Source organism: Setaria viridis, chromosome 2 (genome assembly GCF_005286985.2).
Source record: "Setaria viridis chromosome 2, Setaria_viridis_v4.0, whole genome shotgun sequence".
Taxonomy (NCBI): Eukaryota; Viridiplantae; Streptophyta; class Magnoliopsida; order Poales; family Poaceae; genus Setaria; species Setaria viridis.
Genome location: NC_048264.2, coordinates 40658610 through 40675257, shown reverse-complemented (window position 1 = coordinate 40675257; position 16648 = coordinate 40658610). Strand labels below are relative to the sequence as shown.

The 16648-nt window shown below is 43.3% G+C and overlaps 2 protein-coding genes across 3 annotated transcripts; both read right to left on the bottom strand.

Annotated features, from left to right (window-relative positions):
• On the bottom strand, nucleotides 1–5217 carry LOC117842024 (glutamate receptor 3.4). The gene is made up of 7 exons (XM_034722356.2): nucleotides 4875–5217; nucleotides 4138–4783; nucleotides 2249–3576; nucleotides 1868–2145; nucleotides 1745–1776; nucleotides 1255–1661; nucleotides 1–1169 (listed from the first exon to the last, which is right to left on the bottom strand). Exons 2-7 carry the CDS (start codon nucleotides 4415–4417, stop codon nucleotides 696–698), a joined length of 2799 nt encoding a protein of 932 aa, XP_034578247.1. The 5' UTR covers nucleotides 4418–4783; nucleotides 4875–5217; the 3' UTR covers nucleotides 1–695.
• A 577-nt stretch (nucleotides 5218–5794) lies between these two features.
• Nucleotides 5795–16027, bottom strand: LOC117842023 (ABC transporter G family member 43). 2 transcript variants are annotated; one of them, XM_034722355.2, is made up of 19 exons: nucleotides 15381–16027; nucleotides 14020–14102; nucleotides 13372–13456; nucleotides 12995–13285; nucleotides 12658–12748; nucleotides 11318–12218; nucleotides 10915–11075; nucleotides 10585–10688; nucleotides 10304–10469; nucleotides 10139–10225; nucleotides 9725–9831; nucleotides 9099–9431; nucleotides 8289–8579; nucleotides 8113–8196; nucleotides 7572–7705; nucleotides 7193–7420; nucleotides 6875–7046; nucleotides 6367–6621; nucleotides 5795–6253 (listed from the first exon to the last, which is right to left on the bottom strand). In XM_034722355.2, exons 1-19 carry the CDS (start codon nucleotides 15870–15872, stop codon nucleotides 5981–5983), a joined length of 4338 nt encoding a protein of 1445 aa, XP_034578246.1. In that variant the 5' UTR covers nucleotides 15873–16027; the 3' UTR covers nucleotides 5795–5980. The 2 variants fall into 2 exon arrangements, with proteins under 2 accessions (XP_034578246.1, XP_072147664.1); XM_072291563.1 differs by lacking the exon at nucleotides 15381–16027 and adding an exon at nucleotides 14313–14367.
• Between the last annotated feature and the right edge of the window lie 621 nt (nucleotides 16028–16648).

Below are 16648 nucleotides of genomic sequence, written 5' to 3'. Positions count from 1 at the left end.
TGAGGAGTTAACATGTCGAATTGATGTATTTTGAGTTAGGATTACAAAGTAGTGTACATCGATTTCTCTTTATCTAGGCAGTACATCACAGAGAAATTTCCCTGATCTCAATGCTTCTATTCAGAACAGAATGCTAGTTCAGAGTGTTGCATCAGGGTGGATGTGAGTCTGACAAAATGGGTGAGGTCAGAGATTCTGCTCTGAAATGGTCTCCTTGCACTGCCGCAGTGGAAGGGGGAAGGGGTAGATATGTTACGTCTTCAGAAAGATGAAAGGTCATGCACAACTGGCCACATACCACACCAAACAAAGATTCTAACTTCCCAACTTATTAGGAAGCAGATGCTTCAGATGTTTGCTACACGAACTTCTGTAGGAGTTACTTCAAAACGAAGAAGGCCAACTTGCCAGAAGTTGAAGCTGCAACAGGATGCTACTTCTCTCAGAAATTGCTGCTAGGAGATCCAGATTTGTTGCTGTTGGAAAAAAATAAAACTCAAACTCTGTTGCACTTTACCAGGAGGCAATACTCCGAAGCTGCTTTCAACGCTACGTTTTCCAGTCAGAAGTCATAACAAACCACAGCCAAGAAAACCCCTTCCTCGCCAATTAGGCCTCTGTGTTAGGAAAACTTCCACTTCAGTGCAGTTTTGCGCATTATTCTCATATAGTTAGTAATGCAGTGGTGCAAGGTGTTATGTTGGTAATGTGGATTGTTCTTCTGTAGCTGTATTGCCTATGCTTGGATGCTGACTGTCACCTATGCTTGGATGCTGACTGCCATTTGGTCTTTTCTTGAGAGCATTCTTCACCTCCTCCTCCTTCTTATCAACAAAAGAGATCAATGACTTGATGGTAGTTAACCTTGCTGGTCGATTTACAATCTGGGGCTCAGGAAACTGCTCCACCTGGTTACTGTACCTGCTGTACTGGCAAAATATGCGAAGGAAGAAAATCACAAGAGCAAGGAGACATGCAAGGCCACAGATGAGGAAGAGGCCCCAGAAGCTCGACAGGCTCAAGGAGTTCGACGCGGCCGCATTGTTGTCTGCACTGCACTCTGTCCCACTTAACCATTCATCATGGATCCTCTGGAGATTGCCATTCTCTGATAGTGTCAGGATCGCTGTTGACAAGTCCTCGGCGAGAGGTGAGTCTCTTGGGAAGGCCTACAACAGAAGAAAGTATGATCACAAGATACTTTGAAGAGAAATGCATGTGTGTGTTTTGATTACAGCAAGCAAATCAACTTACAAATCCCCATCCACTTTTTGTGAAAACCTGACCAACTGTCTTGAATTTGCAGTATTTTGACAAGAAGATCTCAACATACGGAAGCTCATCAATAATTGCAGCCACACCACCATTTCCTGACCCTAGCTCTAGAGCTCTTGCATAATCTGACGGGCTATTTAGTGGCACTAAACGGGACTCAGCAATATTGAGCTCATCGACAAGGTAGTTTCTGGAAAAAGATCCAACTTGATAGCCAATTGCACTTGAACTCGAGATCAAGCTATCGAGGCCCTGAATCCCTGATGTCAGCTCCTGAACTGTGAGAAGTGATGTCAAGCTTGCAGTGTAGCTTGAGTTAATAATCAGCACGACAAAGAGCCAGATCAGCAGCACGAATCTACCAAGTGCGCTGACTGTGTTCTCTCCTGTGTAAAGAAATGAGAAAGGAGGTTATGAGTGGACTAGGAAACCTTTGAAATATTCTGACTAGTTTCACATCAACACTTACTGTGTGCAAAGAACATGGTAGAGAAACTAAACCTGAAAATGCAAGAAGTCCCATAATTAAAAAAAACAGCAAGTTAGAAAAAACAAAAGAGGAAAGAAGTAGCTACAGGATGCAGATACTAACCAGCACACAGTCATAATTTGTTGCCTTGGAGGTCCACGGAACTCAGTATTAGTGCGGTGTTCAAGTACCCAAACAACTGCACCCACAAAGAGGAAGATGACACCTAGGACACACCACATCTGGAAGGTAAATGGTTTCAGAAAAGCCCAAGCATTTGATTCAATCTCCCTTGCTGGAGCTACAATAATGAGACCCGATTCGATATACGGCTGGGTAAAATCAACAAGTCTTGTTCGATTCGTCACTATAGCAATGTCCCCTATTGCAGCGTCAAAGTACTAAATGGGCAGAAAAAACAGAATTAAGAACACCTGTATAATGAAATATGAAGGCACCTATGATAAATTTCAGAATTGAAAAGGATGTGGGGAACCTACTCACATTTTCAGAAACCTTCTGAACAAGGTCACTGTAGCTAGGATTCTTCAAACCATCTCCAAATAAAACAAAATTGCATGAAACTGGATATGGCAACAGGCTTATTGCAGCTTTAAAGACATCAACTGCAAATCCCTTTACTCCATCAGGTCCATCATCTTGCATAACAAACTCTTTGTAGCTTGTTCGGAGAGGTACTCCAATCCTCATAGGCTTCCCATGATATGAAAACACCCAACCACGAGGCGTCTCAGAAACCTGACCAGGCCATATAGCACTATGGAGCTGTACATTGTTGGTTGATGAGTTCAGTGATGATAAATTTAAATTTTCAGGAGCAACAACTGAGAGACCTGAAAAATTTGACCAATATCCAATAGTTCTTAATCCTGTACCACCAATATTCAGAATATCGTAAGCTGGGTGGACCAAATTCCTGTCCAAGGTAAATTGAACTGGACCAGAAACCCCTGAGAAATTCGCGCTCCACACTTTCTCCAGTAGTTTATTTCCATTGTTGAATATCCTAAGAGAATCTAACTGAAGGCTACTTCCTTTTGTAGTTACCAAATTTGGGTCTGCAGAAAAAGATATAGCATTCCCTTCGCTCAGAAATCGCTCAATAGCATGAGCAACTAACCATACAGAGTCATAAGCACGCATAGAGTAAGCGATTCCATTCCTGGTAAGATTATTCCACTTGGGCAACAGTGCATGCTGAATTTCAGAAACAGTGACATGCTGCCGAAGCACAAGAACACCCTGTGTATGTTCCATTACAGCAGGATTATCATGCCCAGACGAATCTATCACTTCAGAAAGCCAGTCTGTTGCTATCCATACATAGCCACTGCTCATCATCCCCAAAGATTTTGCAGCTGAGAACACGTTAAGACCAGAGTCAGGGTTAACGTGGACAACATAGACACGTGACTCCATTTCATTTACCTGCATCAAGATATCCTCGACAGTAGTATTTGCAGCACCAGGTGGCAACTTAGCTTTGTAAGCTATCTTGCACTTCCTTTTTGCAAGGGCATCACCTAGTGCCATGATGCCACCTCTACCATAGTCATCATCAACATATATGGCGATGACTTGTTTCCATCGATAATAGCTAATGATGCTAGCGATAGCACCCATTTGGTAGTAATCACTTTGTGTAGCCCTCACAAAATAAGGGTATTCAAGGGAAGAAAGGGTAGGATCAGTGGCTGAGAAAGAGACAAGAGGGACATGGAGTTCATTGACAGCATGGCAAATGACATGAGCAACAGCTGAGGATTGTGGACCTAATACAGCGACTACATCTTTAGCCAGAAGCTGCAATGCTGGACAAGAAAAAAAATTTGTTAAGCTCTCCGAGCTTCCAAAGTGTAAAATTACATTATCACTTCAATCTAATAAGAATAGACAAAGTTCTCCATTGTCTACGTATGTATAAAAGACAGGCAAGTTCAACCAAGTATGGTTGGCACAGGAACAAGAATTTACTAGGACTTTCTGCATACTTCCTATGGCAGGAAACTTGGGAAGTCTATGTTTAATTTCATCTATACCTAACGCGACTATGGTGTTGACCATAATATCTGACTTTTGCTTCATTTCTGATATACAGGAACAACAAAGTTACAGACTGATGCAAATAGTGTTTCCATTGCAATTCCTAGCTAAGGCATCAGTTCTTGTTGTTTTCTCCACATGTAGACTAAAAATGGCAAGTTCTTAATTCCTATAATATGCATCACTGGTTATGCTGTCTCTAATTGCTAACAAGGCCAAAGAAAGCTTAACTAAATAGTGATATTGATACAAAATCGCAAAGAAAAGATAAAGTCAGGATCGAATTACAAATATAGATGCAGAAGGAGGGTGGTCAGAGAGTGTCAGACCTTCTATGGTGCCAACAAATCCACTGCATTTAGTGTCCTGCATAAGAACACTCAGTTTCGTCCCCCGGAGTATGCTAGGATCGGCATTGACATGCGCAACAGCAAGCTCAATAGCGGGCCTCACCGCCTTCCCGATAACCGAGTCAAACGTGAACAGCGCACCGATGCGCACCTCAGCCGGCCTTGCGGGAACACCGGTGCCATTCTGGTTACCTGCCGTGGTTCCACTGGCGAACATGCAGGCACACAGAAGCAGGGCGGCAAGGTGAGAATAGCCCATCTCCGAGAACCAAGAAGAGAGTATCGCGTTCCTGACGACCTTTGATCTCTACAGGGCCTCTTCAATTAAACTCTGCAAAGAATGAAATGGGGGAGCAGAGCTGGCGTCCAGAAACCCAGAGAGCTATTTGGTTGGTTCCTTGACTCCGAATTCAGCAATTGCAACTGGACGAGCAATGAACTGCTTGAGCGCGAGAAGCTAGACACATCAGTGGCCTCCAACTCCAAGAATCAAGAAACCCCGTTCTGCCCGCCCATTTCGCCTGGCGCTCCTGCTGCTCCGGTGGCCGCACACCAACTGTTCGACGAAGTGTTCCTACGGGACGAAACGAAATGGCGAGCAGAGCTGAGCTGACTAACCCCTCGTCTGCAAGAGAAACATGCAGCCAAATTCCCGTAAGCTCCACACTCCGCGCTCCTCAAAAATATCCAAAGAAAGCGATTCCCTTGGTGGTTACCATCTGCTCGGCGATGCCACGGTGGGAACTGGGAAGCCAAACCAACAGGGGGGCGGCGAGGTGGACGGAGCTGATCCACAGGGCCGCGAAGCCATATTCGGGGGTTCTTGCCTTCTTGGTCCCCCCGGTGGTAGTGGGGGACAAGAGTAACCGGATGCTGCCTCGGATTTGGAGGGGATCTTTTCTGGAGGAGCAGCGGATGCGAGAGTGGAAAGACAGGCACTCACTCGTGGTCGTGGGTCACGAAATGCTACAGAGCAGCTTTGTGCCCTCGCAAATTGCGATCGGATTCCTCCTTTTCTTCGCTTGTGAAAATGGATCACAAAGAATTGTGATCGCTCGGAGTAGATGGGATGGGAGCTCGACGACAAGGAATCGTGGATAGAGACACGCATGGGCCACGTGATCTTAGTTCCCTTTCTTTTTTTTCTTTTCTTTATAAAAAAAGTGGAGCATGATTGGACGTTGTAGTTTGTCAACAAACTAGAGTCGTAGCAATATGCTTATATGCGGTTTTCAAGTCTGTAAAGAATCGTTAATTGTTACATCCAAACAGCTGTTATTTTCAAAACCAAAAGATTTCATAAAATCGTCACATTTTCTAAAATAAAAAACTTCGTATCTAAATAGGCCTAGTCGCCCCTTCTTTGTTCAGATGAAATCTTAGATCGACTTAGCGCAAAAATTCCTCCATGAGATGATTTATAGTGCTTATATATGCTAAATTCCTCTAACATGAATTAATGGAGTGGTACAATATTTGATGAAGGAAAGTATGGGACCTTATTCAAATTTCTCCCGGACGCTACGAACCCAACTTGTGCTTTCTTCGGTAGTCTTAATTAAGAGAACATGTGGTCGGGATGGTCACTTTTGCAACAGACTTGGGCCGTCGATAAAGAAAAAAAAAAGAACGAAAATGGAAAAAAAATTCTAGATTTGCTGAAACTGTGATCCGGCAAGTAGGTCTACACTCAAAAAGGAGGGGGGAAATTACATTGTGGTCGAGTACTCTGAGTAATTACATGTTATCCAATACGTAACCCCACACTTAACGAGGACGGGTAATCAAGTAAGTACATGCTATATCCTCTACTGGTCACCATCTACCGTTTCTGGAAGTTCAAGGCCTTGGTGCCGTAAGCGAAGAGGAAGAGGAACAAGAGGATGTAGCCGAAGTGCGCCAGCAGGACGTAGCCGACGAAGTCGTGCTTCATGCCCAGGGTTTCTTTCAGAACTTCCTTAACTGCTTTGCCGGCGAGGTTGCCAGGAACCTCAACGCTACGGCCTATGTCGCCAAACTGCGACGCGATGACGCCATAGATGGTCCAGGCCACGGGGTCACACCAGTAGTACCATCGCCACCAGATAGGCAACGCCTGCAAGAGTGAAATAGTTTCAGAAACTGAATTGGCAGCTCAGGGCGCCGGTTGGTACCATGTATCCATGAGGAGTGGTGTAATGTGATGCCAGGGCTCACAGAGATGCCTACCGGTCGGGGTATGAGGAATCCCGCGAAGATGTTCCAGCTGGTGAGAGTGAATGAGACAAGAATACTTGCGAGCATTTGGGAAGGAGTGCAGGCAATCAGCATTGCACCAAACAGTGTGAAGTAGAGGAAGCAAGCAGTGATAAAGAACAGGAAGTAGAAGAATTTGTCTGCCTTCCAGTCATAGCCAATCATAGCGTAGATAGGGACAGTATAAAGAATACCCTGAGCAATGTTGTAGACAAGCTCCACGACAGTCTACACGCATCAATCAGTTTCAAGAGAGAAGTTTTAGTATACAATTTGTGTATGCATGGAGTAAAAAAAACTCTGAGAAAGTAACTAGTAATCTACGATTGCACAAAAGAAAATGGATGTGTTTGGTTGTGTAAAGCTTTCTTGGTCATGATCCATAGGGGAATAGGTTATTCTGTTTGGACAAAAGACTAATGCATGTTCGGATCACCGTATTTCAATTAATACATGACAACATAAGGTATTTAGAAATTACCAGCGCAAATGCATAGGACAATGGAGAGAACATCCCAGCAGCCTTTTCACGGTAGAAGACTGTCCTTTCGATAGAAAAAACAGGTAGAGCTGAGAGCAAATTTGCAGCTCCAAGGAAGAAAATAGCAGCATATGTGGCTCCAAGTAGATTGAGCAGGTCCTGTTCTGTTCCTCTGTACAAATATTAGGAGACAAAAACAGATCAAACAAGAGTACTTTGCATGGAAGGTCATCGATCTAACACTATCCCATGAATTGATTACAATTAGAACAGAATTAATGGTATTTGTGAATATCATGAGATGGAGTAGGATCATACACATTCTTTCCCTTGCGCCAAAAGACTGTACCGAACACAACACTATAGAGAAGTGTCATAAGATAGCGCATTGCATTGTAGGGTGGATTCTTCCAATAAGATCGAAATTGCTTCCATGTATTTGCCATACATTGATTTCGGAAATTTTGGGCATATTTAGAAGGGAAGGAAAGATCCTGGTAGCCTGGTGGTGGAATGCTCAACTCCTTAATAAGTTCTTGATTGCTCCTGAACATATTCATTATAAAATGTAAGAGTAAGAACATTTCTGCTTTGTTTGTTTAAGATTCAAACAATCAGAAGTTTAACCAGCATCAAAGAAAAAACAAATTTACCAAACAAAAAACTGCTGATATAATAACATAGCACATATATTTACCGGTAAAGAGCAGAATTTGCATAAATTTCAGCAAAATCAACATTCATGCGAGCCTCAGCTAGAGGAGAGCTGACTTCCAGCATCCATGTTGCTGGATTGTATCCTTCTGTAATTTTTGGAACACCTGGAATTGCCTGCAGGGGAATGTCATAGATTAAAAGTATCCTTTTTGTTGTCTCACCTCAAGATCAGGTCACCTCTATACAAAACGGTACAATGTAGGCAAATATGAGTAATTCTAGTACTAGTTAATTCCTGAATTGGTATGCAATTTTCCTCAAATTGTCAAAATACTTTTCAGGATTTGAAGTTAGTTTTGAACATGAAATGTTGCAATTCCTAACCAAAACATGGAGTTCCACGCGATTAATCACAACCTCTTTTTTTTATATAACTCGAACATATTTCTCTTATTTTCTGAACCTACCAAGTAGAATTGTATTTGCCTAAATTCCTCTATTGATCTGTTAACTGATTTAGTAATATGGAATGTTAGAATTTGGTTTCCCTAGACTGAAATAAAACATAAAAGACAATTCACCTCGAAATAGTCAACTAGTATGCGAGATTGAACACCAAGCTGGCCAGCATATATGACACGCCCTCCTCTCTTCAGCAACAGAAGCTGAAAGACGTGACCATTTTTCAGTATGTTCTTGCAGAATTCAAAAATAAAGAGATGATATTAGAGCTTAAAAATATGAGTAATGTAAGAACCTCATCAAAAGCCTCGAAGATATCAATGCTGGGCTGATGGATCGTACAAACCACTGTCCGTCCAGTGTTAACTGTATTTCTCACTGTACGCATGACAATTGCAGCAGCTCGAGCATCAAGGCCAGAAGTTGGCTCGTCCATGAATATAATTGAAGGGTTTGCCACTAGTTCTACAGCAATGGTCAGTCTCTTCCTTTGTTCAGTCGATAACCCACTAACACCAGGGAGACCAACCAGAGCATCACGCAATATATCAAGCTCAACTAGTGACATCACTTCTTCCACAAACATCTACAGTGAAAATAATTTATCAGAACTAATGCTTTCAACTCCAAAGATATTGACCTCGACCTTTTCTTTAGTACCATGGCTGTGGGGCAGGCCTTTTACAAATTCGAATAGAACCAGGCGATACAAGAAACATAGCGTAGTAACTATATGTACTATTGAAGTACATTTTAAAGGAAAATAACAATATAAACTCATGATGTACCATAAAACTAATTCTATTTGTATATCGGCATAACAAACACCAAATGATTAAGCCAGTCTAGATTCAGGTATACCTCACTTCAAACTATCTTGAAAGTGCATATTCGATATGTCAGGGTTGGATAATATGTGTCAAACTATTTTTAGTGATAGTTAGCACACAACTTTCTTGACACAAAATACAATTTTGGATTGAAAGTATGCTGTCAGTTAATGGGCAATCTTAGTACTGGTCCTCAAAAGCTGCAATCACTGCAATTATTTTTCTCTAGCAGCATCAAGGCATAAGCGCATACAATACAGGAAAAAGGTGCATACCTTTCTAGTATTCTCATCAACTTCTGAAGAAAGACGCAACCAAGCAGAATAAATGAGTGATTCATACACAGTAACATTTGGTGAATGGATATCAGTTTGTTCACAATAGCCACTGATGCGAGCAAAAGTTTCCTGTTTCTTAGGGTAACCAGAAAGCTTTATATCTCCCTCAATAGTTCCACTTGTCTTTCTTCCTGCCAGTACATCCATTAGAGTGGTCTTTCCAGCTCCACTGACACCAACTAGTGCAGTCAGAACACCTGGTCTGAATGCGCCACTAATATCAGATAGCAATTGAAGGCGGCTTTCTGTAAAACCTTGTTCTTTCATTGCCTACAAAGCATTTTGCATTAAACGTTAATATACAAATTGTGTTACTGATTTAAGTAGTAAAAGTACTAGCTTAGTTCAAAAGATTATTATCAATAACTCAGGCACCAGGCAACAGAAAAAAGATTATAATTGGTAAAGTAAGTTTCTGCTCCAACAATGATGTGTTTCAACAAATTTTCCTGATCTGGTTATATCAAAACTTGAATTTCTGCTCCAACTATGATGTGTTTCATCAAATTTTCCTGATCTGATTATGTCAAAACTTGGAACATCATTTTAGAAGATCGACTTACAGCAGGCATGTCAACGTAGTAGTTCATGTGGTTGAAAGAAAGTGAAAGTGGTTGGAAGGGCAAGACCATTCCTGTCTGGGTTCTCCTGTTTGCTGCTTCATCCGTACCTGACATGAGATGATAGATGTAGATAAATATATTAAAATATGAATAGAAACAAAAAAGGTACGCTTCGTGAATCATGATGCTTGCAGGTCCTAGTGCGAGTTGTAGGAATCAAGCCATCTCATTATTTGGGCTTCTTTAAATGTAGCATTCTCATTGGAATTTCATATAAAACAAAACATCAAGAATGGATGCTTCTTTTCCTCCAAACTTTTAAAATCCCAATCCAAATGGGCTATATTGAGAGAAAGCTAGGAAGAAGTAATAAGGGTCGAAAAAGACACAAGGGTACACTTGCTGCTCTCTTACCATGGGGAACCTGGTGCATTTGTTCTTGATCTGTTGACTTCTTTTTGTCGTCGTCATCAGAAATAACAGCATTTGAACTGCCACCAGCTGTAGGAGATATAGTTCATAAGTGCTGTACCTAGGCATCAAACTAGTGACAATTGCAGAAAAAAGAAAGAAGCTTACGGCTCAAGAATGTAAGAGCACAAAGGAAGAGAACATTGAAAAGAATAATAAATCCTATCATGGCACCGATGGAAAGCCAGTACCCCCATTGACCACCAAAGTAGCCTTTAAATTTCAGAATAGCCTTCCCTATTGTTGGTGCATTAATGTTTGCAGCAGTGTTCGGCTGCAATTAAATGCTATATTAGTTCAAGATATGTCAACAACCTAGAAACTAATATAAGTGAAAAAAGATAGATATATTTAGAGAGAAAAATTTGTGAGAGTACACAGAAACTTACACCGGCCCATCTAGTGGCAAGGAATTCATTGATAGATATAGCATTATTACTGTACATCATGGGAGATACCCAGTAGGCCCAAATCCACCATGGTTTAATATCCTCTGTACACATAAGTATCAAGAGGCACAGTAAGAAACATTAGTACTTCATAGTTCGCAGTACAATATTCAGGGAACATAAGGAAGAAATCTCAATGAAGAAAAGGTTTCAATCACCCTTCAAGGACATTATGTTGTTTATAGCAAACAATAATTGCAGTTAACTAGCAGCCATGGGGAGTAAAGTTCATTATCCACAATGACATCTTTTTGAGAAGAAGGCACTTACGTCTGGGGATGAGAAACCCTCCAAACAAGAAAACAATAAGCAGCGAAAACATGCCAAATGTATTAGCCACAACCATTGTCTTCAAAATTGCACCTAGCAACCGAAACATGGCCACAGCCATCTGGTGTGTTAAAAAGTATGCTAGAAACTGGCTGAAGAACCTGAAATCAGTATACAGAGGAACATGTTACATGAAAAACTGATACAAAAATCGTTATGCGGACTACTATTATTACTATTACTAATTCTTTTTTTTGCTTTTTTACCATTTATTTTATTTAGTTTTGGTGGCATGTGTTGGTTTCAGCTCTAACCTACTCCAGCTTGCTTGGGAGTAAAAGGTTTTGTTGCTGCGCAATTATGAAGGTGTAAAAGTGTGTGAACTGAAAATAAGAACAGCTACCTTCCAGCAGCAGGTGCAAAACCCATAACATAATATGTAACAGTTGTCCACATAAATGAATCCAGGAATGAAAAGGGAATCTTTAATAGTATGGTTGCAAGTCCATAGGTCCATGCTGGAAAGAACAAGTAGTCTCTCTGTTTATAGAATACTGGTAGCTTTTTTATGGTCATGTTCATCTCAGTAACTCCAATGAACATGATTGTGATTAAAGAAGAAGCCAAAGCACCATTAAATTTGCCATTATCAGAAAACTTTCCACTGGGCATCTTTGTTCTGAAAAACACTGTCATGGTTATGAGTGCCAGCATAAACAATTGAACAAACTTGAATATGTAGAGGAAGGAGTTGCGCCTCATCAGCAACCATTCTCTGGACAAGACTGCCTTGAGAGACTCCCAGCTAGATAACCCATACTTCTTGGTAGTCAATGCAGCAGGATGTGTTTTAGACTTGTCATAAGGAACTTGTAACTCTTTCTGGAGCTTCTGGCCAACATGAAATGTCTTGAAATGTTGCACAAACTCTGGGACTGACACATAACGATAATGTTCCTGGTCGTGGCACCAATACTGCTGTTGATCTTTCCTGGAAGTCACCTCTTGAAGGAAGTCTGCCACTCCTTTCCGTTCAGGGCACCGGAAACCAGCACTCTCAAAGAACTCAAGGATATCAGCCCGTGGCCCATGGTAGACTACGTAACCTTCTGATAGTAAAATGATGTCATCAAATAAATTGTAGGTCTCAGGCGGAGGCTGGAGAAGGGAGATCATCACTGTATTATTCATCACATGAACCATCTGTCTGATGTATTTGACAATCTGAAATGTGCTGGAACTATCAAGCCCAGTAGATATTTCATCCATGAACAAAGCCTTTGCCGGTCCAGTTAACATCTCACCTACAACCATAGCAGTTATTGAAGTCCAAGAAAGCTAACATCAGGATTCCTTATGCTCAATATCACACACAAACAATCTATTTAGCAGTAAATAACAGAGGAAGACAGTGACTTAGTCAGCATGTCAACCAATGGCATAGGTTTAGTCAGATTTCTTAGTTAAGCATATAGATTAAGATAACGATCAAGTAAAATATGAGGATTAGAGTCCATAAGGTTCTGAATCTGTAGCTAGACCCCAGAGGGCAAAAACCCTAGCTCTGACACTGGAGGAAAGAACAGTAAACATGGAACTTAGAAAACCAGTAATATTGGAAAATTACTGGTTGTTATGTGGCAATTCATGATTATGATTAAACATGTAGTTGGATAGTTTTAGAGTTTCATGGAGAAATTACAGATCATTTCTTTATATTAATTTGGCATGATGCAGGCATACCAGTTGTCACACGTTTCTTTTGCCCACCAGAAATGCCTCTTTTCATCTCATCACCAACAATAATATCAGCACAAATGTCAAGTCCAAGAACCTGCGACGATTTATAAACTCAATCAGCAGAGATAGATAGTGGGTAACTATCGATTCAATTTGTGAGTAACTGTCATACTGACATACCTACTTCCTGTTACAAAAAAAGGTTGGCTAAATAAAGAAAAACATATTTTCAAAAGATTATCTTCCTAAAAGCCTAGTAAGAGAAACAAATATTCAAGTTGAAGCCAGAAGAAGGCTTAAACCATGTTATTTTAACATGCAGAAAAATACCGGAACTCACCTTGAGAATAATATCTGTCATAATGTTGGTCTCCTTTCCTTCAACTGCAGTTGCCTTCATGAAAGCATCAATCTCGGGGTCAGGCTTAATGCCAGCATTTCGTTCCCGTCTAGCTAATTCTGACAGCATATCATATCTGGCGCCAATGCCTAGACATCTTCTGGAGAAGTCCATTGTCTCTCTTACAGTCATTTCTCCATTGTGCAGATCATATTGACTGACATATGCACTAGTCCTCTCAGGATAGAACTCAGAAAATTCATGGCCACAGTAGGTGATTTTCCCAGACACCTGTAGCAGAAATTGAGTGATGTGGCATATGCTACGCACGCATAATCAGAAGAAACTACATTATGCTACATGAATAAACATACAACCTTAAGATTCTTAGCAGGCTTCCCAGTTAATGCTCGCATAAGTGTGCTTTTCCCAGATGATGGAGGCCCCAGAAGAAGTGTCATCCTGGCATAGTAGTTTAATTCAAAAAAGTTGAAACAAACAGCAATAATTTTCTAGTTTTGTACTTTTTATCAGAAATAGTGAAATAACCATTTTGATTGATACCAGAAGAAACAGCTACAGTTGTACTTGTAATAGGTATAAGGTTTACAGAGAAAAGAAGAGCTGATTTTGCCCAATGAAAATCTGAATAAGCGTTATGCATTAATTCTACTACTGAGGAAAAAGAAAGCCTGGAGTTCAGGTTAGCTATGGGTCCTCATTTGAGCCATGGAGAAAGAAGTTCCCCGCCATTTCAAATTAATTTGAAACCATAATTAAAATCAAGTACGATGAACCGACAACAGTTGTAGCTGCAAAAGCCACATGATCATCAGATCACTGAAATATGGGAGTTAGTCGTGATGGCAAAAGGTTGCGATTTATTTTATCCAGTATGGCAGTATGCATGCTAAAATCCTATCTAGGAAACTTTTGTTAGCATTCATATATCTATCAATCTAATCTAGCAGTAGTTAATCTAGAAGGTTCCAAGCGCGACCAAGTTATGAGGGTCTGTAATGTACCTCGATGGCTTGATGATGCCGCTGACATCCTTAAGTATCTGAATCGTGCTCTTGTTGGACGAACCGAACCTGCTGATGAGTCCCTGCGAAAAACCATCAAGGATTCCCGAATTTCAGCCACGGCGAACTGTAACGCGTAACAGGGATCTGGTACTAACAAGCTCGGCATCAGAATCCAGAGCTCGATGAGGCGAGCCCGCAGGCACGGAACGAAATGGGGCACGAGGGCAAGCGCGGGTAAGCCCAACGGAAGGGCTCGGGATAATGCCTAATGAATGTGGAAGCGGGAGTACCGGGGCGGGGGCGGCCGGGACCGCCGCATCTCCGCGGCTGCCGGACTCGGCGGTCGCCGGTGGTCGGTGGAGGACCCCGTCGCCATCGCCATCGCCCGCCTCGAGCGCGCGGCACGAGCAAAGGAGTGGCTGCCGCGTGTGGCTGTCCGTTGGGAGTGGTGGAGGGCAGTGAAGCCCTCAAAGGAAGGAGGGTTCAACGGGCCTGGCTTGGAAGGCTTGTGGTCTACCAAGGGTTTGCGGCTTGCTTGTTGGCATTTTTTGGGGTGGGCTTCAGGCCTCGCTGGAACGGGCCACTGTCAGACAGTTCTAAAAAAAATGCAGTGGCCTTTTAAAAAAAAGATGCAGTGACACTGACACGGGCAAACAGCATTGATTACTGTAGAATAAATTTATTGTCAAAGAACATCCAACTGTATGTTATATCCAAGTACGAGCATATTAGTTATCGGCAGTACAGTTGGTTGAAAGTCCATAAAAGCCACAACAGTTTGTACAGAGGCCGGGGTTTCCTTGTCATGCATCTTCTTGTGAAGGACGATGCCCTGATTTATTTTATTTCTGTGTGTAGTCTGCCTATCTAGCTAGTTGTGGCACGTCCACACGCATGCATGGTTGTCGGTCGAGTGGAGTGTGTGATGAAAGTAAGCAAACACGTGCACTGGAATTCCACGGCGTCTAGAAGTCCAGCGGACGAATCTGGCTGGCTACTTGTCCATGGGCATGCACCGCTGCTGCCGAGGAATTGTAGGCATGTCGCTGTCAAGGGCCGGAGCACGATGGAGTGCCATCCGACCTGGTTAATTTGACCGGGGGGTTACGTTTTGGCGGCTACCCGAGCCTGGCTTGACAGAGCCCGACACGTGATGCGAAAAGTCCAAGCTTCCGAAAACGTGGTTGACTGACCCCTGAACTCAACCCACGTCGGATCGAAGCTAGTAGGGTGCAGACCTACATGCATGCATGCAGCATGCATGCTACAGCATTACACTCGAATCGAATGTGTTACTACATGGTAGCGTGCCAGGACGCTGAGGGCCAGGGACCGGACGGAGTTGTGCCTGCACGTACCTCGAGGACGTCGATGGCGGAGTTGAGCAGCGTGGGCAGCGCGCGGGCGCCGACGTGCACGTCCGCCTCCACCGACAGGTGCTCGTACCGCACCTCGATCTGCGGGAGCTCGATGCCCACCAGGTCGAGGCGGTCCCGGAAGCGGCGGAGCAGGCGCTCGTTGTCGTCCTCGACGGCCTTGAACACGCGCTCCATGAGCTCCCGGCCGTCGCGCGGGTCCAGGTTCGTGAGGTCCACCTCGCCGCCGGCGGCCAGCTTGGTGCCCTCCCCGTCCAGCGCCCTGCGGATGATGCCCCGCCGCATGCGGTCGTACGTGGGCAGCTTCTCCAGCGCCGCCCACCGCAGGTTCTCCTCGTCGTCCCCGTCGTCGCGGCTCGCCGTCGACCGACGGAACGGGTCGTCCGGGTCGCCGCCCGCCCGCAGCGACTGCGAGATGGACGCCGCAGACAGCCAGCCACGCCGGCTCCCCGACGGCGCGATCTCCCCCGCCATCGCCGGCGCCGGTCGTGCGGCGCGTCGTCCAGCGGGCACAAGGGTCGGAGAAGAAGATTGAAGGCGTCCGATTGTTGGACTAGCTACGACTGGATGCGCCGGCCGGCCGCGATGAGACGGCTGAGAGAGTTCTGGCTTGCTTTGGCACGAGGAGTGCATATGTATGTATGTATATATAGTGTCCAAAAACTGACGACAGACATGGCACATGATCGAGACCTCCACGGGTGTCGTTGACCGTTGACAGGGGCCGGGCCAGGGGAGGACGAAGATTACCGCTGCAGTACGTTCCAGTGTAGGGACGGAAGAAGCGTTGGGTTGGCGGAAAGTTCCTGCGTGTTCGGCGAACGAAGTCGTGCGTGCAAGACTGCAAGGAGGAGGGATGCTTGCAACTTGCATTGATAAGACCGTGGAAATTAGAACGAGGGAGCTACTCCCTCCGTCTCAAATTATAAATCATTCCAAGAATCTTGGAGAGTCAAAGTATATCAAGTTTGATCAAATTTATATGATAATATAATAATATTTATGATGTCAACTAAGTATCATTAGATTCTTCATCAATTATATTTTCATAGTATATCTGTCATAAATCTTTATAATTTTTTCTATAATTTTGATCAAACTTGAGATATTTTGATTCTCCAAGATTCTTAGAATACCTTATAATTTGAAATGGAGGGAGTACTCGCCAATAACGGGGCCAAGCGGCGGCGGCGGCTGCTGCGTAAGTTCATTGTGGCGCCTGGCAAGAATTAATTATTCATAGGCTATCT